At 44.4% G+C, this 26,683-nt stretch overlaps 1 protein-coding gene across 8 annotated transcripts in view; it reads right to left on the bottom strand.

Moving 5' to 3' along the window:
- Window positions 1–7,161: 7,161 nt before the first annotated feature.
- arhgef28a (Rho guanine nucleotide exchange factor (GEF) 28a) overlaps window positions 7,162–26,683 on the bottom strand; it is an 84,035-nt gene continuing 64,513 nt past the window's right edge. For all 8 annotated transcript variants that reach the window (XM_023823013.2, XM_023823014.2, XM_072714418.1 and 5 more), the window contains 13 exons: window positions 25,718–25,843; window positions 25,471–25,588; window positions 24,037–24,291; window positions 23,872–23,948; window positions 23,134–23,312; window positions 22,505–22,596; window positions 21,905–22,087; window positions 21,486–21,626; window positions 20,392–20,534; window positions 19,154–19,201; window positions 17,355–17,843; window positions 15,341–15,674; window positions 7,162–11,727 (listed from right to left, as the gene is read on the bottom strand). In XM_023823013.2, coding sequence (XP_023678781.2) covers window positions 11,540–11,727; window positions 15,341–15,674; window positions 17,355–17,843; window positions 19,154–19,201; window positions 20,392–20,534; window positions 21,486–21,626; window positions 21,905–22,087; window positions 22,505–22,596; window positions 23,134–23,312; window positions 23,872–23,948; window positions 24,037–24,291; window positions 25,471–25,588; window positions 25,718–25,843 — 2,373 coding nt within the window. In that variant the 3' untranslated portion in view covers window positions 7,162–11,539. The remainder of the gene's footprint in view (window positions 11,728–15,340; window positions 15,675–17,354; window positions 17,844–19,153; window positions 19,202–20,391; window positions 20,535–21,485; window positions 21,627–21,904; window positions 22,088–22,504; window positions 22,597–23,133; window positions 23,313–23,871; window positions 23,949–24,036; window positions 24,292–25,470; window positions 25,589–25,717; window positions 25,844–26,683) is intronic.

Below are 26,683 nucleotides of genomic sequence, written 5' to 3'. Positions count from 1 at the left end.
ACCAGCAATATATTATCATGCATGATCCACCATTGTAATTAATCTAGTGATTAATCTAGAATATAATAAGGCATCAACTGCAGCACCTGACTGGTGTGTTAATGTAAGCAGTTATAACAGTATAAGCACACAATCTGGATGCTTTGTAATCTCAACAGTGTCTCTGAACGTCGGCGATACGCATCTGCCCGGAGTCTTCATTCTCTATCTGCAGTGTCTCTCTTAAACTAACATTGATCTGAGTTTTCGATTAATGTGGGCCTATGGATTACTCATTAGTCAAAGTCCATTGTGGATGAATTTTTGATAAATACTGTCGCTGGCGCCTGCCAGCATGAATCACCATAATCTATTAATCAGGAAGTGTGGTACGCTGGACACTGCATTAGAATATGATTCTCATGTTTGCAGGATGGCAATCACCAACACCTATCCAATAATGTAAATATACACAAGTGAAACAGATGCTCTCAACAACAATAAAAAATGATTATTATTAATCATTATTATTATTAATATCATCAACAACAGCAGTAGTGTACCATGATTAAAATCATAAGCAAGTGGCAAGCAAAATCCCAGATGATTTAATGCTGACAACTGAGACCTGTAACTGTGCGCTCCTTGAGAAGTTATTAATTATTATTGACATTTTGTCTTCCCTCAATCTTGTTTTCAGAAAGTCCTAATTAGCACCCAAGTAAGAAAGCAGCATGATTTGTTAACATTGGTGTACATGACATTTTCAATTCCCTCCTAAAGAAAGGCCACTGAAGGCAGGCTAGACATTTAGCAGACAGAAGCTGCCCTAAGATGAGTGCAGTGGCTCTCTGGGATTATGTCTCTAAATGTGGGACTAGCCGTAGCCTTTCCCCACCCACTGCACTTCATGATGTATGGATTCACCCACTTTAATCCCATAGTTATTGGTTAAACACACAGCACTCAAGGACACTGGAGCCACGATGGACACAAAGCATCTTGTCTCTCTTTTCGAGAATACGGTTTCATTATGAGTTATGTATGGACAAAGCTGAATATCCTTGCATTTTGAATTTAAAAACAATTCAAGTCAATCTTCTTGGGAAACTCGTTTATTTGTTTGGATGTATCTTTGGATGTGTTTTTGTTATGTCAGTGTATAATGTTGAGCATTGCCCACATCAATAGACAAAGAACTGGCTTCTTCAATAATAAATGGTGTGTTCTAATGAAAAGTGGTTCTGCACCATTATGTCATCAGGAGATGGTGACACGGGCAGCAGGTGAAAAAATATCAGCCATCAGCTGTCACTGTCACTGTCACTGAACTCAAGCCCACGCTCAGCAGTCCGAAAATAAACAAACAAGTGAATAAAACAAAACTGGAAATGTAACAGTCTGAAGGGCAATCAAATTCACATTAATTTATAAAATTAAGTCTCTGCAGCAATTGCTTTAGTAACACAATTCTTTGTCATCAGAATAGCAAGAAATGCAAGAATAAGTGAAACACAGTTCAAGTAATTCAAATTTAAGTCAAATGTTTGCTGAAAGTTATAAAAAGCTAACAAATACTGCAAAGGAATAATACACATTATGTATATTTGCACATTGGTGTCTGGAATTTTTTGGGGGGACAATATCTAGGTCAGGATTTTATATCACTAGTAGTGAAAAGAATTTTATCATACCATGTAAAATAAACATTCCTCAAAGATTGGGGCTTTGTCATATAGCATTGACATATATGCTTACACACACACACACATGTTTGTATTGACATCTTTGTGGGGACTCTCCTTTCATTTCTATGGGAAAAATTCCAGAATTACAGCCTTAACCCCTACCAAACCATAACCTTAACTGTAAGCTCACATACGCACATAGATGACATAATGATGATGGAATTGTAAATAAATATTATTTACCATAATAAATAATAATGAAGTCCAGTATCATCATCCCAGTGTTTCGCATGTGTAACAGGTGCTGAAACAGGAGAGCGCATTTGCAGTGACTCATCCCAGTGTTTCAGCTTCAGCTCCCTGGGTGCCCATAATGCGTTTGAAGTTATGGATTCACTTTGCTTTGTGAGGATTTGCATATCATCTCTACCAAAATAAATTATGCTTGTGTTTTACTTGCAAGGAATTTCCATTAAGGGCTCCAAAGCTGACTGTGAATATGTGTTAATACACTTGCACAAACACGCTTGCTGTAATGAGGGGTAATGAACAGGTCCTGAGAAGCACAAAAATGTATTACAAAAAAGGCTAGTCTTGTCAGGCTTATTTAAATATATATAAATCAAATGCCGTTGAGCTGTAGTAACCGCAATGAAACTACATCTACATTCAACTGATTCAACAAACAACCACACACACACACACACACACACACACAGGTTTGTAATTTATATCCTTGTGGGGACTCTCCATTCATTTCTGTGGGGAAAACTCTAATCCCAACATGACAACCTTACCCATAAGTAACCAAACAAAATACAAGACCTTTGCCATTTTTACTTTTTTGATTGCATCCACAGATCTTTGTAGGTACCTGAAAAATGGTCCCCACAATGTCAAAATAACAGGTTTTTATTACAATGTGGGGAACATTTGGTCCCCACAATGTAATATAAACATAATACACACACACACACACACACACATACAGTATATACATATACATATGTACATACCTATATATGCAGTAGTTTGTATGGATTGGTTCTGTGTGTCTTCAGGGGTTTCACTCAAAACAGTAGTCATGGGTAGAAAACAGTATCTAATGATATCTAAGTGAAATAATCATTAAAATAGTCATTTAATGCCATTTAGATGAACAATGACACTGGACAGGGGGAAAACATTGAATGAAAAAGGACATTCCCAGCCTTGTGCCCTGTGCTGCCTAGAACAGGCTTCCGGACCCCCCATGACCCCGAGACCCCGGCATTTGGAAGTGAGAGGGTGGATGGATGGATGGATGGATGGATGGATGGAAGTATAATTCTTGTCACATGATCCTGGATTTGATTCTTTGATTGCCTTCCTGCCACTAAAATAGTCAATTTGATAGTAAGCTGTACTCACAGAGAGTGTGAAAAGAGTTAGGGTCAGGAAAGAAGAGTCTTTTTAAATTCTCCTCATCAAAACCTTTCAAAGAAGACTGTCAGCCACACTAGCTGGCATTTGAGGAGTGAAATGGAACAGTGGGGCAAGGAGTGCAGCCTCGTGCTTAAAAAGACAAGGCTTTCTCTAAATAAATATATTTCCTGTGAAAGACAGCGCCATAAATATTTTATTTGCAGCGCATTAAAATTCTACTCAGTGTTTTGCCACGGGGGGCCTCAGCGAAACAATCCAAAGTAAAAGGTCAGCCTCACTAAGGGGGCTGGCGAAGTGATAGATTTCAGTTATTAACAAAATGCAAACAGTGGAAGAATTTATTTACATTACGATTTACATAATAATGCTTTCGGCCTATTTGTCGCACTAAGGGTGAACGCCTAGACATGTAATACAGAACTGTAGTGAGAACATGTTTCATGGTCATTTTTACATTTAAATTGGCATTTGTTTGCCAGATATCTTTTGACCAGTGTTATGTACAGTATAAGGGAGCCAAATCATACATGACAAAAACATACAGATTTCAAAGGTCCCATTTAGGTGCAGGTGCTGCTTAGCTAAGCTGCCAGTGACTGAGCAGGAAGAAGTGCAAGATAGCTGTGGGAAAGGGAGCCATACAAACACTGCATGAGCCTTGGGTCAGAAATGCTATACACACAAACATCACCCAAGAGAGAATCCTGTACGACGTACAATATAAAAAAAACAGCCAAACAGAGGTGCCAAACAAACCACTTCACAATGGTAGAAGTCAACAGCAGACAGCGAGGCGGTGATGGTCAGTGGTACTTGAATATGACGTTATTTTGGGTGTGAGATGTTGAGAAGGTGTTTCTGTCGTAAGCTGTTCTTTGGAGGACCCTGCAGATTTGGGAGAGCAGATATGGTACTCTGGGAGAGCTGGGAAATTAATTTCAGAGGGAAATGAGATCATGAGCATTTGCCTTGGGAGAATCATTTAGGGATTGTGGTGGTGAAGATTGAAACATTTCAAAGAGTCCACCAGTTAAGCAAATGGTTATATGGCTCCGGCCCCATCTTTATGACGTCGATCGCAAACCGTGAACACAGTTTTCCCAAACGCAGCTATCATTTTGCAGGTTCCCATATTTTCAGAGCGTAGGCCTGCCAGGGTGGATGGGTTACAGTGTGTTAGCAGGTAGCTTGCTGGTGGGTGAGAGCTGAGCTGTCCGAAGTGAGCCTTGTATCATCTGTAAGCATTGTCTTTATGATAGAGGCATAAAGACACAGCTAAAAAGCTATGAGCTGAATTAATGGCAACATTTTCATTGTGTCTGTGGTATTCCGTGGTAGTTATTGCGCAATAGAGCATAAGAACAAGAAATTTATGAATGAGAGGAGGCCATGTGGCCCATCAAGCTCGCAAGGGGAGAACTCAACTAATAGCTCAGAGTTGGTAAAATCTTTTCTAGCTCTGATTTAAAGGAACCCAGGGGTTTAGCTTGCACTACACTAACAGGAAGACTATTCCATACTCTAACTGCATGCTGTGTAAAGAAGTTCTTTCTCAAATCCATTTTAAAATCTTCTCCCGCTAATTTCCACCTATGGAAGTTCTAGTATTTAAAGTAATACTGAAGTAACTATTTGGTTGAACAGCATCCAGACCTGTTAGAATCTTATATACCTGGATCATGTCCCCCCTTAGTCTCCTTTGCTCGAGGCTAAACAGATTCAGCTCAGCTAACCTCTCCTCATAAGACATTCCTCTAAGACCAGGAATCATTCTTGTAGCCCTACGTTGCACCCGTTCCAAGGCAGCAATGTCCTTTTTAAGGTATGGTGACCAAACCTGCACACAATATTCTAGGTGGGGTCTTACCAAGGAGTTATATCATTTTAGCATCACCTCCCTTGACTTAAACTCCACACAACTAGAGATATAACCCAACATCCTATTGGTCTTTTTTATTTCTTCCCCACACTGGCGAGAGTGGGACATGGAAGCATCAACATACACACCGAGATCTGTTATATTTCTGCTCCCTGCATGGATTACCTTACATTTGTCTGTATTAAATTTCATCTGCCAGGTATCAGCCCAGTCGCTAATTAAATCAATGTCCTGCTGTAGCCTGTGTGCTGCTAGTTCAGTATCTGCTACACCACCCACCTTCATGTCATCGGCAAATTTAACCAGTTTACTGTATATATTGATGTCAACATCGTTAATGTAAATTAGGAATAACAGTGGCCCTAAAACTGAACCCAATATAATCCTTTAATTTATAGTGGAATTTGAAAACTGGTCAATGAAGTAATAACTTGTGGCTAAAGATTAATGTGAAGTCGGCTTTGGACATTTAGTAGTTACCAGTGAAAGTTCTTCACTGTGTGAGTTTTGGTTACCAACACCGTGACATATGATGAAGTCTGACTTCAGGTCACTGCCAGTCTCAAAAACAGCAAAAAATGGAATGAGCAAGTTCTGGAAATTTGCTATTCGATTGTGCAACTTAAAGAATTACGGTCTTTTTTCCTATTTTGTGCACTTAGTAGAAATGTGACAATGGTGATTTTTTTTTCTCTTCACTGTTGGCCTTTCCGCCCAAAACAACCAACCATGCTGCTTGATAAAACTTTCTTGGGAAGAATTAGCTGATAACGTATCATAATACTGAACAGAAACTGTGTAGAATTTGCTTCACTATTGCCATGTAACTGCGGCTTTGTGTTTTTCGCCCGTGAGGTGCTGAGACTACGGTGTTAGAGGGTCTTGAAAGTGCATCTGGCTCAGACAGTTGGTGGGTGGTTGTGCAACAGCAGATATGGGAAAAGAGACAATGAAATATCTCAGAGCCTTTTATACATATATATATATATATACATCATATATCAGCCCCTGAACACTTACTAAAGAGGGCAATGGAGCTATAAAAAATAAACCAAAAAGGCTAAAGGAAGCCCAGTGGGTATAAAGCAGGGGGTTTATATTCTCTAATCCCATTCTTAATGATAAGATATTGACACTGCGAGCCCCATATCCCATGAGGTCTGCAGAATAATTACAGGAGGGGCGGGAAGCCAACAAGGCAAAAATGAATCGGTCTGCAAAATGTATTAGACGAATCAGGTCGCAATAGTAATGTGGGGCCTGTGAAATAAGAGAATTCGCCTCCTGGATCTGCGCTTGAGGCCACAAAGCAGATTCTCTGATATGCCCCCGTGTCCACCGGTCCCTGTGAGCAAGCAGAGGCCTTTTAAGGTGCATCTGTAATCAGTAGGCAGCTTCCCCACAAGACCCGTTATCTGCTATATGAGAGCAGCAGCACATTTACAGGGGTAGGAATTGATGGCGCAGATGTCCGAGCTGTCATCAGGGGGGGGGGGGGGCATTTTGGGTGGCGGGTGGGTCAGCTGCAGAATGGCGTATATGTAATACTGAGGAGAAACGCGTGTGTGTGTGGTGGGCGAGGGGGGGACCAGTGTCTGACTGATACCTTAATTATTTACTCATTTTCGTTTAGCGATTCGCCTTTTTTGTTTTAGTTGGAAAACTTGTCGAGTATGTTGACAAAGAGTCCATTTTACTAAACAAACATGGCTGTAAATTGCATGGAAATCTGATGATGGATAGAGTCATATTCATCTGGACTTAAAGAATTCCCATCTGTATTCATAATGCTCAGTCAAGTATAACTTTCTAAGACATTTGTTGTAAGTACAGAGAAAGCCACACCCCCAGGCTGGTGTTGTATGCACACTGGGATTCTGTTTCAAATGCAAGGAAGCTCCAGTTCATTTATTAAAAACCCTGACAAAGCCCACTTTGAATGCAGCATTAGTGTTAGGGGCTGCACAAGAAAGTATAATGATTAGTTTGGGTATCAGATGTCCAATTCCAGGGGTGAATTATGAATAAAGTATGAATTAAGCATACTAAAAGCATACTCTACAAGCATACTCTAAGGCCTTAGTAACTGCCAGGACATGGGTCAGCCTGATTAATGGACTTTCTGCTCGCTTGTCCTTAGAATGGTTCATAGACTCTCCTCATCAAAACTGTACAGTACTTAACAACAGGCAGAATGACATGGTTTTTTATTGAATGCTTGATCCTGTTGGGCCAGTTTTGTCATTTGTGCACATAACATGTTTGCTTAGGATGAATTTCATGATTAGAAGAGAGATTGCTGAAATTGTAACACATTACAGGAACAGATATGGTTCTCTGACACGTGTATATATCTGTTTCGACATATGGTAATGATCATGCACTCATTTTAGCTCAGTTTCTTGACATACTATGATGTACATTTATCATTAATAACAACATTCAGCAAAGAGAACTGTGGTCCCATTTACATTTGAAGTGAAATATGAAATCTAATGCAGTTACACCAGACAGGCAACTGTGAAATTCTGCAGGGGCTGAATTTAATCATGAGTGACAAAGGGGTGATGATCAAGAAGTATGAATATAAAAGTAGCTACCTGAAAATCCATCTCAAAAACTCTGTTCTAATAAATGCACATATTAACCATGTCTGCTGTAAAAAAAGTTTCATCAGCTACATTGTTTTTAGAATCTCATTACCGTCAGAAAGTTTGCAAAAGAACGCAGTACATCTGTTCCAATTTTACTGAATTCACAGTTCCTGGGCAGTTGCCATAGCGACACCTGGAAGAGAGGTTGTTTGTTCTAGCACTCCGCAAAAAAAAAGGCTATTATTTCACGCACAAGTCGATGGCACCACCTTGTTCCAGCTAAATAGCGCCGCATTACCAAAATCCTTTTATGCTGACTGCTCTCAAGATGTCCAATACATCAACTAAATGACTCAATAAATCACCAAAGCATCAGGCCAAAGCAGGAGGAAATGTTAATAGCACTGTCAATGTAGGAAAATGTCAGTTGCTGCGTAACATTTACGGGAAAATTAAAAATGTAGATTTTATATGGGTCCAGGTGAATCAGCAAGCCACCATGCAATTCTTTCAGGTGTTTCAAGACGTGATATCTTTAATATACTATGTCTATGAGACAAACTGGACAGACATCCACAGAGAGCTGTCTGACCAAGCTCATTTTTGTAGTATTAGGTAGAAGTTAAGCGCCTGTGTCAGAAGAAACGAGAAGAGTGTAGTTCGGCATGTTAATGACAACCTACCCAGAGACCTTGCACAGACACTGCTGTTCCTGTGCATTATCCCCACTGAGGCTGGTGTTGCATTACTGAAGCATCCTACCATGCATCAACAGATTATGGAAACAAGCACAAGTACTGTATACCATTGTTATCAATGACACTTGACTACGCAAATGCAAAAGCAATCCTTATGTGCAACGTTCATCTGTATATGAATTTCTGTTCATGGGTATCTTTCATTTCGATAGTCTCTCCACCATCCCGATTGTTTGGGTGAATGATTCCAGCTCAAGTACTAGTTACTGTTACCACTACAGTAGCTACAACTAGTTCTTGGGGCTCAGGGTACAGTGCGGTTTCATTTCTTAGTGAAGTCAAAATATGAGTCATAATATGGTTTTCATCCTAAGATTATCAAAATTGTAAACATCTCTGGCTTTTATAGAACACAAGATGTTAAATTTCAAAAAAAGGCACATTTGATTTTATAAGATAATTACACATTAGAGTTTAAATGATACAATATTCAGAATTATATATAATTATATAACTATAATTATAATAATGAAGATGTTGACACTGTTCATATACATAACACGAGAACATCAATTTTAAATAAATTAAAGAAAAATACCTTTTGAAATACAATTTAAAAAAAGGCTGCAAACTATTTTGTTTCTTTTTTTTTTTAAATACACTGCCATAGTGAAAAAAAAAATAACAAGGACCGTTTTTGGAAATATTATTGTAAAAAAAGCACAATTATACCAATGTTATCAAGGACATGAATACTACATAATATGCAGCAATCCTGCCATTTACACCATATACACATGCTCTAATAGCCAAGTACATTTACACACAGATACACAAGATAATATACACAGACATATAACTCATATAGAAGTCTCTATATAAATTTGAGAGGAATTATGGTATAATTATGTCCAAGTGCACAAAAGATTAATTACGGGTAAGATCACTGGAGGACACCAGCTTTCCTTTTTTAAGGTTTCAGGTACAACTTTTCAAAACTCCTTAGAAACATACATAAGTAATTAGTACAGATGATTAAGTACAGGGTGCGTAAAAGCCACTTGTGTATCACAGTGACAAATGTTACTAGAGGTAGCTTTCCATAATTCCTAACTTAACGGTGTATCAGACACACACGGCTGAATGCGCTCTACAGTGCTGCATCGAACTTATACTGGAATCCCGCAAATTCTTTGGGCTTCGGTAGTCGGGGGGGATTCATGACCATGACACCATTCCTATTCCATCAAATCGGGGCGTCTAAAACGCACACGCACAAAATCAGAAAATGACCACCACTTCACTGGTGTATTTCCTCATGACAGAATTGTACAAAGTGACGTTAAGAAGCCGAATCCCTCCGATGGTTTCAGAAGGCTGATGGCATGGTGTGGTGGGACATCTGAAGCAGAGTGAAAGCACAGAGCTCTCAAAAGAAAAAAGAAGGAAAACTTTGGTTCAGAGGGATCAAATTGAAGTTGTAACACTTCTCCTGCGAGATGTTTATACTGATCATTCACTCCTAACACACCTCTCGGACCACATCAGTCTTATAAATAGAGCCTGTCCAATCTAAGGTCCTGAGTTGTTTTTTCCGGGCCGAGCAATCAGGCACTTGAACGATTCTTGTGATCCCGGGTCCTTTATTCCCCCCAGCGCCCTCCCATCATCTCGACCCACTGTAATAAATAGGAAGGGGGGAGGGGGGGCAGCTTGAACAACCCAATTCTGTCACTGTGGCGGGCGGAAAGGGGGGGGGGGGGGCACAATCAACAAGGCATGTAGGACCTCAGGTCAATTTTGGGAAGAAAGAGAAAAAGAAAGAAACATGGGAGAAATAAAGGATGCTGTGGGCATTAGTGTCTCCGGGGGGGGCGATGTGTAGCTGAGGGGGAATGTGGCAGGGGGGCCGGCGGGAGAGACGGGGGCCCTCCATAATGATCCCAGTAAGCGCCGTTTGTTCTGGACCACCAAGTGAGGGGTGTGGGGTGACTGAGTGCTGGGGGGTGTAGTGAGAGACCGCGCCCCCAAAAACACTCTGCACCCCTTTCAGGCAGGACCTACACGCTACTCAAGGCGTCTGCTAGCTGAAGGGATGCCGTTTGCCCACTTCCTATACAACATTACATGCATGTTTAAATCATATATGAATGTGCTTCTGGAGAGAAATATTAGTGAGTCTTGCCTTCAAAAATACAGATATATTCCTGCAATATGTTCATAAACACACACGCAAACACAAATGGGCACACACACGCACACACACACACACGGGCTCTCTCTCTCTCACACACACACACACACACACACACACACACACAGTTCAAGTCAAAAATCTGGACACACCAAGCTGCCCACAATAGAGTGATAGTGTCATGTTATGTACATGACCAGGCCACCTGACCTAAGCACACTAAAAATGGTTTTGGAGTAGAGTTTGGGCAAAGAGTGAAGGAAAAGCGGCAAGTGAGTGCTCAGTATATATGTGGACCTCCTTCAGGACAGCTGGAAAAGCATCCCAGGAGGCCACCTCATGAAAAGGATGTAGAGGAGACAGTGGGGTCAGTCAGTCCCTGGAGCAATTTGGGTTAAGGGTCTTGCTGAAGGACTCAATGGTGGGATTTGAACTGGCCTTCTTAGTCCCAGCCCACAGAGCTGCGCGAATACATACATACATATATATATATGTATATCTCACACACACTTACAGATATGTAACAATTAACTCTAGGGGTCTACCAGATATCATATATAATACATACTATATATAAGTGCAATGATTTGTATCCACTTAGTTACATACATAAGAACGTGTAATACAGTTCATTTTTATATTTTATCAGGGGCAGTGCAGTGACCTCGCGCCTCCTGGGCTGGGGGTTGGAACCCAAATCACCAGCAGTGCGGCTGTGTGGAGGGTCCGTGTCCGTCCCCCCCCGTGCAGATGAAGTCCTCCTCCCGGTTCTCCAACATGAGGTTCAGGTGTCCCTAAATTTCCCCCATTCCAGTGACCAGGCTGGTAAAAGGCTTTCTAATCCTTCAGAATGCCACTGCAGTGCATCACTCATATTAAAATACAGGTACTGTCCTATAGTCCTTATACTCTCATGTATTGTTTGCCTTACGCAGTGAAGTGTTACCATACTGATATACCAATAAGTGCACGCTTACATTGCATGGGCTCATCTCATTCAACCTGTGTGGTAAAGCTGAACGGAGCAGCAGTTCACAGTCTGTGGGGTGACATTTATGTCCACTGTCTGGGTATCTAGCGGTTTAGAGGTACACAATGTTCTCCTCGCTCCCATCCTCCCCATTCTCAGTCTCCACAGGGACGCAGGGCTGGGAGATGAGGAGGTCACTCCTCACCGGCTGGCTGGAGCTGTGGCAGAGGTCCGGGCTCGAGAGCAGCGTCTCCACCGGCCATCGATCGCCACTGACGTTGTGCTGGAGCGTGTTCAGGTCTGCATTGGAAAGTAAGTATAGGCATGGACCATTAGTATGTTCTGCTTGGTTTTCATGCTCTTCATGTTCTGAACATTAAACTAGACAAAAGAATCAAAAGCATTTCAGTGGGGATCAGGAAGCATGCTTTTGGGCCTGTAGTATAATCCATGTTCTAGTGGTGGGTTTCCATGAGCCTGGACATCTGCCCTGGGAAACACAGGGATCAAGGTAGGGGACACCCAGGATGGGATGCCAGTCCATCACAGGGCACGAGGCAGGGGACACCCAGGATGGGATGCCAGTCCATCACAGGGCACGAGGTAGGGGACACTCAGGATGGGATTCCAGTCCATCACAGGGCACGAGGCAGGGGACACCCAGGAAGGGATCCCAGTCCATCACAGAGCACACACCATTTATGCACCATTGCCTTGCATACATGTAGCAGATCTATTGGAGTACAGACCAGGGGCCTGTATCAGGAAGCTGGATTTCCTGCTTAGCCGGATAACTTGTCGGATTTTTAAGGTAGTTTGGGACAAGTTATCTGACTAAGCAAGAAATCCGAAATTACCTGCAGACTAATCTCTCTGGAGTGCCCTGTGTTTTTTGAAGCATGCAGAAACTTAGGATCAGCCTCACATGAGCTAATCACTGCTATTGGCATAATTGTTACTCGCATAATTAGGCAGTTCTCCGCTGGCTTGTGGGCCCAGGCGTGTCACCGATCAGCAGGCATATCGGGCTTCGGCATTACTCGCATTGCTGACAGTAAACACAAAAGCAGAAGGGGGAAAGATGCACATTTTTGTAATATTTCCTACACAGGAACTGCTTGTACTGATGGCTATTCACCATCAAGTTTGTACTTGAAATCTGGCAACAACCTCCTGTACCTCCTACAATTTAATGGGAACGGGATCCCCGGTGCTGAACTCTGGCACAGAAATAACTTCGTCAGAGCACTTCATGCAGATTATGTGGATATTTCAAGTGGTAGATGAATCGTTCGGAGGTGGGAGTTGCGTGAGTTTGGTGCATTGGCAACATATGATGTGCTAAAAGTTTTGCCTTTGACATCTGAAGAACATGTGGGTGTAAACATATGAATATATATGTATGTACAAACATTTTATGCTCTCTGCAAAGCTCTGTCAGTGCAGTCATTAATCAGAGCCAGAGAGCAGGCTGGACCACGGGGAATCTCGGGTTTTGCACTACAAGGACCCCCTGACATGCCCTATTTCCATCCCTCGGCGCCAACGACATGGCCTGCCCTTTCTGTGACACCACATTATTTAAGCATGGGGGGAAGAAAGGAAGGGGGGCCAGGTATATGCTACCCCCTCCTCTACCAAGACCACAGCGTCTGAGGTTCAACACAGGTGCCGTTCTACAGGCTGCGATAATTGATTTGGCCGATAATCAGCTTGCTGGGACTCATCGGGAATGTGTCTCGGGGTGATTAATTACACACATCACCTCGTTAGAGTACCACACGGGCTGGCTCGACATTGGAAATGACGAAGAGGCGGAACCAGAGGCCTGTTTGCTGTGGGACACGCCGAGAGTGACGAGAGACAAAGCTTGTGCCAGTGCTGAGGGCAGCTCCCGGTCTGTACAGGAACCCTCCAGAAATTCAGGTTTCTGAGTGATTGCAACAGATCAGCTGGCATCCTCCTGCAACAATACCGTTCGCCTACTGCAGCTCTCTCCACAGGTACCTGCCAGTGATAACAGGATCAGGATCGTCTCCTGTCCTGTCCGGCCTTAACGAGCAGTACAAGCGAGCAGCCAAGTCTGCTGCAGTGAAAAAACTAAAACAGAAAGCTGCATTCCAGTGTTGGACAAAACGTCGCTTGTTTTCAGTCTGACTGCAGAGAGGCCTAGGTTACAAAACAGGAAAAACTAGTGGTTTTGATTAATTAAACTGTCAACTGTTGAGATCAAAGAGGGTAAGTACCCAGTATCAGTGTAAAAGAGCCCTGGGCCTGACTTCCCTACATGGGATAACTTAACTGTCAGGCCAGTGAGTGATGCTGTTTTAACTGGGGCCTGCGAGGGATAAATACTGGGGGAAAGAAGGTAATACGTCAATTTGTAGAAAACTGTGCCAGCTGCAGCATTTGTGGGGTTCTGTCTTTAAATGATGCGACACACTTTCGCCGAGACACTCAAACTTCTGAAGCTATCGTGGCTAAGGGCTCAGAAGCTATCGCGGCTAAGGGCTGAATGCCAGCAGGAGATCTTCAGTGGCTTCAGTGACCGAGTCCGAGCAAAGCCTGTGCAGAATCCTTCATTTCGCCCTTTACTTCTGCAGTCATTTCAAATCGCGTACTGCACTTTACAACATGAAAAACGCATATGGTGTGTTTAGCGCTGCAAAAATAACACCTGACTTACTGGATATCCGCGGTAAAAGGCGCCTTAATATTCATGCGTCTCTGACGGGCCGATGACGGTCTGCTTCATAATGAGTTTCGTAAAGATTTTTTTTGATCGATGCCCCAGTGTGCCGGCCGGGTCGCCGTGACGGTGATTTGCTCAGTGCTGTCTGACTCGCCGCTCGATGGAGAGCGAGATAGATTTTCAGGGCGAGAGAGGAGACTGTTGTTTTGTCAGGAGACACTGATTAACTGGGAAAGAAGTGTGTGACTCAGAGGGATAGAGCGGCTCTGTGACTGATGACCTTGATGTTTATTCTCACACATACGTCTCTCGGGATCATACATAATACCGCGTTAGTGCCACAATCTGTGAATGAGATTTAAAAGAAAAACTGATTAAAGTAGATATGTAAAGGACAGCCATTGTTTCCTTAAAACGTATGAAATGCAGCAAGGGGCTGAGTGGCTTAGCGGGGGCCCTGGGGGGTCAGGATCCCACCCCAAGCACTGCGAGCGGAGCCCGTCTGTGTGGGGTCCCTCCTGCAGACAGGTGAACATAATGTGTGAATGTGTGTCCTGCCATGACCAGGCATCCCATCCAGGCTGTCTCTGCCACCCAGCTCAAGCAGGACGCACCCCGACAGAGTTTAGGGTTTCAGGCCGGGTACGAGTCAGTTTTTTATGTTCAAACTCGGGCTCGAGTCGGGTTGGAGTTTGTTTATACGTGATTTTTTAAAAAAAATATGCACAAATCACTTTTTGCACTTGCTGGGTCCTTTGCCCATTTGCACTTTCCATACCACCCGCATTCTCCATTATATTAATTATGACTTTATATTTACAACCTTGCGTATTACAAAGTAATCACATATTATCGCTGTTCGATGAAATCACCAAAAATTCAAAGTTTCAGGGGCATGAAAAACGCATTTTCTCAGAAACTATTTTAGAAAATGTTAAACACCATAACGAATTCCAATTAAAGTGAATTCCATCTACAGTAAAAAGTCACAGTCATCAAAAAGTGGACATACGAGGTTTTCATCAGACAGCGACGACGTGGTCTACTACTTCAATAACACTGTGACGGAACGAAGCTGATTAACGATCGATCTGATGTTAACGATCGATCTGATGTTAATGAAGCAGGTTGAATTTGTGTCTCACCACCTTCCTTCACTATAGTGGTCTGAGGTTCTGTGTCCCTTTGGACCGACCGCCTGTGGTCCTTGGAGGTTCATACCATTGTGGGTGAGCTCCCTCCCGAGGCCGCCGACCCCCCCGCTGGAGTAAGTCGTCGCGTACAGTGCGCCCCCCGTGCCGTGGCTCTGGCTGTGGGTCAGCACGCAGTGACGGGAGCCGTCCGCCTGCTGTCCACAGCCCAGCTTCTCAGCGGGATGGCCAATGAGGGAGTTCAGGTTGTTCTGGGTGCTGGGCCCGTTGGGGAACACCAGAGAGCCCGAGCGCTGGTTCTGCTGCTGCGCGTGCCGGTTGTTGAGTGGCATGTGGAGCGCTGCCTCGTTGACGAACACGGAGCCGTTCCCGTCGCAGCCGCAGTACTGCCCGTGGGCCGAGTCCTGTGGGGGGGGAAGGGACATGTGACCATGTGCAACAATGGCAGGCCAGCCCACAGCTACACTGAACTACAAGCACCGAAGGCCGGACCAAACTCATTCGTAAAAACATCTTCGATATTTTCAGGTTTGCTATCAAGATATTCCAAGAAAGGTCAATGAAAAAATGGTTTAAAATCCCCTCAGTGCATTTTTTCATAAAGTTTGAATAAAACAGTCACAGACACGGCTGTCTTTATCCAAAGTGACATTTATAGGCGATATGAAATTTAATTACTTGTTGGTGTGTGGGCGGACACGTTGCGCCGCTGCGCCCTCAGAACAACAGTGCCCTCGCGGCTGGCAGGAGCCAGCCCAGCCCCGCGGTCGCGTCCGAGAGCGCCGTCGATCGAAGCCACGTCCCGCTAATTGGAGCGCGTCGCAATAACAAGGCGTGTGAGTCACCACTCGTTATGTCTCCTGCCCTCCGTGCTCGTTTCCTCTGCCTGGTGCCAAATGCTGCCACGCATTTCGGCCAAAGAGGACAGAAAGAAAACAGCGCGATGGGTTTGCTGGCAAGCCGGCCGCGCTGCCTGTGCGCTCTGGTGGACACAAACGCCAAAGGTAGCCCTGTTATTACAGCGTCGCTAAAGTATTACGTATTGATATATGTAACGGCAGCGTGACTGGGAGGCTTTGCAGTAATTGTTCTTGAAGGAGTTTTTTGTGTCTTTTCTCCTGGATGCTGCTTTTATTCAGTTCCTCACAATAAATGGCTAAAACACAGACCTCTGTTTAGCAACACAAAGCAGTCAAAACACAAGGTTAGCAACCCAACAGCCTGCTTCACTCCTACTTCCCATTACTCCCAGAGACTTAGCAGTACTATTTCGTGTGAGACTTTAAAACCAGGGAAGGAAGCACAGACAGGAAAAGGTAAACCCACTGTTTGTTTACCAGTAGTGAGCTTCTCTGTCACACAATAGTTTTCACAGCACTTTACTTCCTGCGAGTCTCTGTTGCGTGTGTGTGTCTGTGTGTGTGTGTGTGTCTGTGTGTATTCAGAAGCATCCCCTTGTTCTTTGGCTGGTTTAACTTAAAGACAGTGTTTAAACTGTCCCTATCTTCCCGGTCTGTGAATCAGAGGCCCACCGCAGCCCCCACTCTGCAGCCCCACCCCCTCTGAGAAGGCAGGGCCTGGAATGCGGCCCCCACGACACAGAGACACAGGGTGGACATTCCGTTGCTAAATCCTACATCACCCATCCCATCTAAAATTCCCATCGATGCATTAATGTCATTTTCAGTTGGCATTAATAACTTAGTCATTTATAGGTTAGTCAAGCATAATTTTAATGTGCATTTCAGAGGCTTAAAATTCGATTAATCAGGGTCACTATGAAAACGCTGAAGCCCGGCTCCACCACAGCGACCGTCTTCGACAGCCTGACCGTTACCTACACAGAGAGCGCAAGGTGCCGACTGGACACCCTGCCAGTGTGACCTGAGAGGCAACTTCATGTAATGAGGCCCAAGTATCAATTGGCACGTAGCGTGGGGCTTGCAAACAGGGTGCCTATGCTTCAGCTGGTCGGCCAGCTGTGCGCTTTCTGTGTAGCTCCATGTTTGTGGCTGGCCAGGCACCCACCAGTGCTGTGGAGAGGCCCTCTCGTGTGTCCCCCCCCCCCATGGGCATCAACATACCTGGCAGCCATCCAGCGGGATCATCATGACGGGCAGACTCCTCTGCCGGTTGTGGCGCCAGCTCTGCAGCAACCTCTGCTGGGCGTCCAGCTTCTCACGCTCACGGCCCACCAGCCGCTGGCCCTCGCGCAGCCTCTCCAGGCTCTGCTGGTACTCCCGCAGCTGGCCGTCCAGCTCCTCGCGCTCCCGCTGCAGCCGCCGTGCCTGCCGTTGGCACTCCTGTTCACGTGCCTCCAACTGGCTCTCCAGCGCCTCCTGCTGGCGGCGCCGCAGGTCGCACTCACGCTCCCAGCGCTGCTGCTCCTGCCGCAGCTGACCCTGCAGCCGCAGCACGCCGGCCAGCTCCTCCCGCTGCTTCTCCAGGTTGCGCTGCTTTTCCTGCTCCTGCAGGGCGTTGGCACGGGGGCACGGGGGCCGGGGCAGCCGGCCGCTCTCCTGCAGGAGGACCTTCTGCACTTCGAAGCAGCTGTCCTGGATGGTCACAGCCGCCTGAAAAGCACATGATGCACGTCTGCACTAACAACAGCAGTTTATGAGCAGGTCAGCCTCAACTAGCTAAACACAGAAAATGAAAATAATAATAACAATAATAGTAATAATAATCCATCTAGCTTCCATGTGTTACAATACAACAATATAATGATCTATTATTATTTCATATAATAATAAGTAACAGTGGTCTCAAAAGCAATCATTTAATTTTAGAAACTACATAAATTTGAAAAAACTCAAGCGAGCACAAACAAATATTAATTAAGAATATAAGATAAAAACTTTTCATGAAAAGGCTATTTTATTTTAGCTTACTGAGGAAATTTGTATAACTTCCTAAAGCTAGTCCAAAATACCAGAAATTGGAAAAATCTCCCTTTATTCCAGGGAAGTATGTACGTTAAGTTTTCCGTGACTGGAGGGGATATCATGTTCTCTTTAGAGGAGGGCGATGATCACAGGGATTTGGAAAGGTTCTCTGGAAGCTGCTCAGGTACCTATGAATTACAAATATCTAAACTTGCATTAAATCTACGGGAGCCTTGAGATGTCAAAAAGAACAAAAATATTTATATGGCTGTTGCAGAAGCCAGTTGAGTAGTAATGATGGAAAAAATGTCTATTATAAAATAAAAAGCAAAGTAGCCTTGATCATGACAGAAACTGACATTCTCAGCACAGGCATGTACTCCGTCATATTCAGAAAAGTAGAATCTTGCACATTTTTTTTCTTTCTTCATTTATGCAACTAAACAGAGAGTGGGCTGATAAGGCTGAAGGTTCACTTTGCCAATGCGTGTGTCCATGAGCTGGCTGACAATAGTACAACATTCACTCCTGGCTCACCTCCAATACAAACAATCGACACGAAAACTATGGCAAACTAAGAAAATAATCTCCACTCCTCCTGAGGACAATAATTGCAGACCCCTAATTCAACAGGTAATTAACCGTCCCCCATTATTATCGACTTGCTTCACCAGCTTTTTGGTGAGCTACATTACAGGGCTAATACTTCCTGCTTCACTAAATTAGGCAACGCATGACAATTACAGCCTTTACTGCTGGTCACCAGAAGGACAGATACTGTAAATCAGTGTTTCCCCAACTTGGTCCCCAGGGACCTCGAGACAGTCCATGTTTTTGCTCCTACCGGGAGCTAGAAAGGGAGCAAAAATGTGGACTGCCTGGCAGGGAGCTGGGAGCGAGCAAAAATGTGGACCGGCTGGAGATCCCCGAAGACCGGACTGGGAAACACTGCTTTAAATGGTTCGCAACAATGAAGCAGCATTGAGGGACTTTCTCACCTGCAGACTGTAGAGTAACTGGGTCAGGCTCTGCACACTTTGGGCCACCTGGGAAGGAGGAATGAACATTCAGGCAGAAAGAATGAGTGGCTTACATTGCCTGATGGGTAAATGGGACTCGTTATAACAGTGCTTCTCAAACCGGTCCTCGGGGACCCCCCCAGACGGTCCACGTTTTTGCTTCCTCCCAACTCCCAAGGCAAAAGCGTGGACAGCCTGGGGGTCCCCGAGCACTGGTTTGAGAAGCACTGTGCTATAACACTGTCCTGGCATCTGTCCATACCGGTAAGGGTAGATTACAAAGACAGCAGGCTGCCAATGTGCAATCAGATAACAATCTACAACAGAAATACATAAAAAGCTCTGTACCGATACATACACACGTAAGCACCTGTGTGGGGGTAAAAACAAGACAGCAACGCACACTAAACTACAAGCTCATTCTATCCCAGATACAGGCAAAACTTTAGCTACCCAGGCAGAATAAAAGGGTTATTGTTTATGCAGGCAATCTAGCGTAAGGGACGTTTCGATTACAAGGCCGACGTGAGCAAGCCAAGACAACAGCTTCGACAGTCTAGCTCTGTGCAATAACTGCCATGGAGATCCCTATGAGTCAGGAGTTCGGTTTTAATGTCCTATGCAAAGGCCATTTCCTACAGAAAAGTCTCTCGCTCGCTACCCTGGGTCATTGGGTTTAATTAACCAGAAGGGAAGATTGTCCCCAGCTGGGCAGGAACACCAGTCGTAACAGCGCTGTGCTTCTTGGACATCTCCCAAGCGCGGGAAAACTAGCCATGCTCATCTTCTGAATTTTCACAAGGTCTGAGGCTTGTACATGTGCAGTGCCAACTTATTTTTTATGCATAATTTATTTTAAAACAATAATCTTTTTAATCATTTGGTTTAAGTAAGGGAGTGTATTATCACCCACAAGGTTGGATTTTGGTCGTTGCCTGGATCTTTTGTTTGTCTTGAGCACCACCTAGTGGCCTGACGCTGTAGCTTACAAAAGGATTCTGGCTTTACATCAACGCACTTCACAGAAGGGAACAGAACGCAGGAATGGGCAATGAATGCAAATGTGGGCTGTGTGTTTGAATAACAAACAGGCAAGCCATACATAAAGAAGCAACTAAACATTTCTGCAATGCATTATTATTGGGCATTATTTCCAGCAATTACTGCTGGAATGATAAGGCACAGAAGTGGTCTGTTTGTTATGCATTTTACTCTACCTTTAGGTTAATACTGTAGTGATCCCTTTTAGGGGCAGGGACAGATAATATTACAGCGCTGGCCGCTGTCCACTCTACTTCTCTGGTATCCAGGTCTGAAGTCTGAGACACTGAGCTCGAATTGTGGGCGACCGTGCAGTCACCTATGAGAGAAATAAGACCTTAAAACATGTTACATTGCTCAGAATTCACATTTTAACATTTTATTACAGGGGTACAAGATTCAGATAAACAGGGACATGTCTTGAACAAAACCAACCCTGAATCAAAAAGGCTTTTAATATCTAGAAAATAGATTACCTGTAAAAGTTCTATTTACATAAATTTGCATAAGTGCAAATTTGCCCAGGAGGACAGATTTCCATACTCATACATTTTCATATGGCAAGGAGACATGGCGACATCTGCTGGAGGTGAAATATGCAGCTAGTGCCTTTTAGCATCTGTAGCTGAACAACTACTGTCCCAGTTACATCATTTTAAGAAAGTTCATATGGGATTTTTGTTTTTATCATAGGTTTATTTGTCTATCTATCTATCTATCTATCTATCTATCTATCTATCTATCTATCTATCTATCTATACCTACGCACGCACACACACACACACATACACTATATTTCCAAAAGTATTGGGACACCTGCCTTTGGACACGTGAACTTTAATGACATCCCATTCTTAATACACAGGCTTTAATATGGAGTTGGCCCACCCTTTGCAGCTGTAACAGCTTCAGCTCTTCTGGGAAGGTTGTCCACAAGGTTTAGGAGTGTGTTTATGGGAATTTTTGGCCATTCTTCCAGGAGAGCATTTGTGAGGTCAGGCACTGATGTTGAACGAGAAGGTCTGACTTGCAGTCTCCACTCTAATTCATCCCAAAGGTGTTCTATTGGGTTGAGGTCAGGGCTCTGTGCAGGCCAGTCAAGTCCCTCCACACCAGACTCACTCATCCATGTCCTTATATATATATGTCCATGTCTTATCATAAGAACATAAACCCCAAATCATGAACGTTCACATTGTGCCGACTGACCAAATAGAGGCGCACAGTTGAAAACAGAAAGGTTGGGCTAAGGAATGTACATGTGACTCACATTCCAAGGAGGAACCCTGGATGCTTGCAGAGCCAGTGGAATCGGCGAGGCTGACGGGACCACCAGACTCTGGCAAGCTCTCCTGGGACCCGTTGTCGGACGAGCGAGACCGGGAAGTCAGAGTGGTGGTCAGCTTCTCCGCTGGGAAGAGGATGCAGTCAGAGTGCATTTTAGAAATGGGCAGTGATTTCACCTCAGACTTACAATCAGGCCCCAGATACGTGTCTGAAAAAAATTGCACAGGTTCTCCAGCTACTTGTTTTCTACCATGACAAATATATCTATGGAACCACAACTAGATAAACAGTACTTGAAAACAGACAGATGCACATAATGGAATTCAGCAGTCTTCTAATACATAAAGAAGATCAGTGGAGCAGCAGAGGTGCTGGGCGCAGCTCCGGGGCTGAGACTCTCACCCTCCCTGAGAGCAGCAGTGAGCAGCGGCGCGGCCTGTGGTGCCTCTTCCGCGTTGGCCGGGATGAGCAGCCGCGGCTCCGGCAGCGAGGCCTCCTTCACGTTCATTCTCGCCAGCTCCGTGTAAATCCTCAGCTTCTCCTCCAGGCTGGAGCATATCTGCTGGTCCTGTGAGTTTAGCGTCTCTGCACGGATATGTGCAGGAGATCTAACGTTAAGTTTCTGCTTGATTGGCTTTGGATTCTTTAACGTAGAGGGCCATGCTCAACACGGTCACATCACATCAATCCAAACTATATACCCATCATCAGAATTCTCCTTGTGGTGGCCAAACAGGTCAGATCACATTCTCATTTCAAGGCCACAGACAAAGCAGAGTGAAGAATAAAGATGCAGAGGACCAATGTTGGGTCAAAATATCTGAAACCTCTGCACAGCCATGCATGTTGACCCCATACAGGTCAAAGACAACAGTAAAGTGCGTTTAGAACATAAATAAAGCTGGATACTATTTATTCCTCTGCCTGTGATGGAGAGGCATCTGCGGTGTGTGTTGAAGCACGAGGACCAAGACAAACGACAGACATCCAAAGAGACGCGACCTTGCAGCTTCTGGATCTTTTGAGCACGGGCTTCTGCAGCTCGCTTGTCTTCCTCACACTCGCTGTTGATTTCCTCCTCTTCCTCGGGGCAGCTGTGGTATAAGAAGGAGCGGTGAGTGTCGGGACAAAAACTCTGCCGCTGACATGTGTGCAGTGTTCCGCACGCGCCCATGCTGTCGCCGCGCTTTTACGGTTGGGGCAACAAACAAGTCAAGAACGTCAACTTTGGGTACAGGTTTGTTTAACAGTCTGACGGGCACTTATGTTGCAAATTTGATTTTTAATCTGAAGTGACATACTGTCGAAGCACATGTGACAAGCTACCAGTTAAAACACAGCACCATTAAGTAGAGTGAAGCATGTTGTAGAGCAGGGGTGGGGAACCTGTTCCATGGAGATCTGATGTGGGTGCAGGTTTTTGGGATGACCTCTCAATCAGCCAATAATAAAGCAGTGCTTCTCAACACCAGTCCTGGGGACCTACTGTTATTGGCTGATTGAGAGGTCACTCCAGAAACCTGCACCCACACTGGCCCTCCATGGATCAGGTTCCCCACCCCTGTTGTAGAGGTATAGTCCATGGTGGTATCCCACACAGCCCACACAGGCCGGAGTCAGTCCTGACTGACCTCTCCACCGCCTCCCTTATCAGCCTCATCCAGGTGTTGCGCTCCTCCTTGGAGGCCGTGTGCACTTCGTACATCTCTGGGCCGGCGGCGGATGCGCTGATTAGAAACATGCCTCTCTCTTCATTGGCCACCTCCCTCACTATGAGCTTCTGAAGGGAGATCACCGGAGGCTTCTGGTCCTGGGGGAGCCAAGCGTGTTCACATATTTCAGGAGATGCCATGAGATGCCATACAGCACAGCCTCTTCAACTTTTTGATCAGAGGTCCCATGGCCCACATGAGAGAAGTCAGAGGTCCAGAACAATTATCAATAACAAAACAGCATTTCACAAACTTTAATGAAGTAGCCCTCAGTACCCCTCCATATAGACACCAATATAAAACAAAAGCGAGAACTTCTTAAGGCTTTCTGATCGCTTCGACTTTTTATCATTGGGGGGGGGGGGGGGGGGATTATGACAGGTTATGATGCAAGTGTGTGTGAAGTTTGGTGGTTCTACATAGTCTTTTTGTATTTCAAACCATGTTCAGCCTTTTCACGTATACCATATTAATGCACCATAAGGTGTATTATCGGCTGGGTCCAGATTAACTGGCAGTTCGGTCCGCAGATGCATATGCATGATTGAAAGCACCATCCATGACAAATGAAAAGGAAACAGCAGGTTGATCATCTGGCATGATAAATGTGTCATTTACAGAGTGACCTTCAGGTTTTCATTCTCATTCTAAACTTACTACAGCAGCAAAAATGAACTTCTGGTCCTTCTCCTGGAGGAATATCAAAGTGTCCGTGAGGAGAAGCGCCAGGATATCTGCAAGAAAAGATACAAAGAATAAGAAATCCCTCTAAAAATAGTCTTATAATCTAGCAATCCTACAATTCCCAATTCTGCTGCCAACCCTTGAGTCTTCCAGTTGCGGTCTTCCAGTAGACCAAGCCCTCGTGCTTCAATGTCCTGGTCTGGTTGAGAAGGTCCTGCTTGCGGAAGATATGGCCGTTCTTCAGCTTAGCCAGAGTCTTGTTCTCCATGCGGTTCAAGATGTCCAGCAGCTTCTGCTCCTTGTTGTACTCGCTGACCTTCAGGTCGACGGCCACGATCACCTCCCGGATCAGAGCCAGGGCTCGGGACAGGTCAGTGTGCTCCTCAGTGCCCTCTGAGAGGAACACAAAACTGGTTTGGTGAGACCTGACAGGTGCCTCATTTTCAGTCGCTTTTCTAATGTCGGCTGCATCTTGCTAACAATATGTGAGCCCTGTGATGTTCTGCCATCCAGGCTGGCCACTGCCTCATGCCACATGCTTCCTGGAAGAAGCTCCAGAGGTATTTATGGTAAGATCACAAGAAAAAAAACAATACAGTATTTTCAAATATTTTATAACTCATCTTACCATTTTCATTTTCTGCATCTCTAGGTCAACAGTGTTCAATTATAATGAAATTGAACTACAGTAAATTCCAGTTATAACGGACTTCAAGAGACCTGGCAAAACAATCCGTCATATCCAAACTCTGTTATAACCAGAGTTGCTGTTTTGCTGAGTTGCCCAGAACACAACTACAGGACACCATTTACTCATGCCACACCTCAGCAGACACACTTGTGGTATAGATTATTATATTGTACATGTAGTAATCCAGCTTTACCTGACCAGATGCATGACTATTAATAATCCCGACTACGTATCTTCGCTGGATATCACCGGCACGCCACACGCCTTGTAGGCGGAGCCTGTATGTCTGTTATAGCCGAACAAAACTACAGCTAAAAGCGACCCTGGGGACCAAATAGTTTGTCCATGATAAGCGAAATTCCGTTATATGCGAGTCCGCTATATCCGATGATTTTTCTGCATGTTCTTAAAGGCGCACTGCCGGGACCAGCGGACCTTGTCCATTATAGACGATATTCCGTTATAAGCGAGTCCACTATAACGAGATTTTACTGTAGTATTTGTTTTCAGTGTTCCACATTCGACTGACATACACTGTCAGTAAAAATGAGTACCAATCTGTACCTTTGCTCATCACTGGGGCTATACCCTCAAGGGTAGGCCAGTTGTACCCTAGCTGTAGTAAATGTACTTTTTAGTGTAATTTAAGGTACAGAAATTGACTCGGATCATCCTCAAGGTACAAACATTAATGGACCCCAATGGTACAAAAAAAATGTTCCTCGTACATCATTTCTATACCTTAAAAGGGCACAGCCCCAGTGATGAGCAAAGGTACATTGATTTTAGGCTATAGATGAAGAAATGGAAATTCTGAAATTAAGTTAATGTGTAAACTGAAGATGCATCTGCAGTATTGAACCTGAAACAGACTGACTGACCTTGGGAATACTGAAGAATCCTCTCCAGTAATACTGGGTATTTGGTGATGCGCTGTGTCACCAACAGGATGCATTCTGGGATCTCTTTCCTCCGCACCAAAGAGTTATTACTCTGTTGCTGTAGAAACATCATCAGGATACAGAGCAATAGGTATCAGATGAATAAGGCAGCCAGTGACCCATAAGGAGATTATGATGACATAACCCACAAGGCTTAAAGGAACAAAATTAATAAAATAAGGCTTACTTTTATAAATAGCTGGAACTTCTTGTTCTGCTGCTGAAGCTCTTTGAAGAAGCTCACAGCTTCGGTATGATGGCTACAGAATTCCCCGTAGACCTGCTTCATCTTCTCAGCATTTTCATGCGAAAACTATGTCAAAATGAGAGGGTGCTGGTTGCATGGAGGCTTGAAAGCTATATACATGCAACAACTACACTCACCTAAAGGATTATTAGGAACACCATACTAATACAGTGTTTGCCCCCCTTTCGCCTTCAGAACTGCCTTAATTCTACGTGGCATTGATTCAACAAGGTGCTGAAAGCATTCTTTAGAAATGTTGGCCCATATTCATAGGATAGCATCTTGCAGTTGATGGAGATTTGTGGGATGCACATCCAGGGTACGAAGCTCCCATTCCACCATATCCCAAATATGCTCTATTGGGTTGAGATCTGGTGACTGTGGGGGCCATTTTAGTACAGTGAACTCATTGTCATGTTCAAGAAACCAATTTGAAATGATTCGAGCTTTGTGGCATGGTGCATTATCCTGCTGGAAGTAGCCATCAGAGGATGGGTACATGGTGGTCATAAAGGGATGGACATGGTCAGAAACAATGCTTAGGTAGGCTGTGGCATTTAAACGATGCCCAATTGGCACTAAGGGGCCTAAAGTGTGCCAAGAAAACATCCTCCACACCATTACACCACCACCACCAACCTGCACAGTGGTAACAAGGCATGATGGATCCATGTTCTCATTCTGTTTACGCCAAATTCTGACTCTAGCATTTGAATGTCTCAACAGAAATCGAGACTCATCAGACCAGGCAACATTTTTCCAGTCTTCAACTGTCCAATTTTGGTGAGCTCGTGCAAATTGTAGCCTGTTTTTCCTATTTGTAGTGGAGATGAGTGGTACCCGGTGGGGTCTTCTGCTGTTGTAGCCCATCCGCCTCAAGGTTGTGCGTGTTGTGGCTTCACAAAT

Source organism: Paramormyrops kingsleyae, chromosome 7 (genome assembly GCF_048594095.1).
Source record: "Paramormyrops kingsleyae isolate MSU_618 chromosome 7, PKINGS_0.4, whole genome shotgun sequence".
NCBI lineage: Eukaryota > Metazoa > Chordata > Actinopteri > Osteoglossiformes > Mormyridae > Paramormyrops > Paramormyrops kingsleyae.
This window is presented reverse-complemented; position numbering and strand designations above follow the sequence as displayed.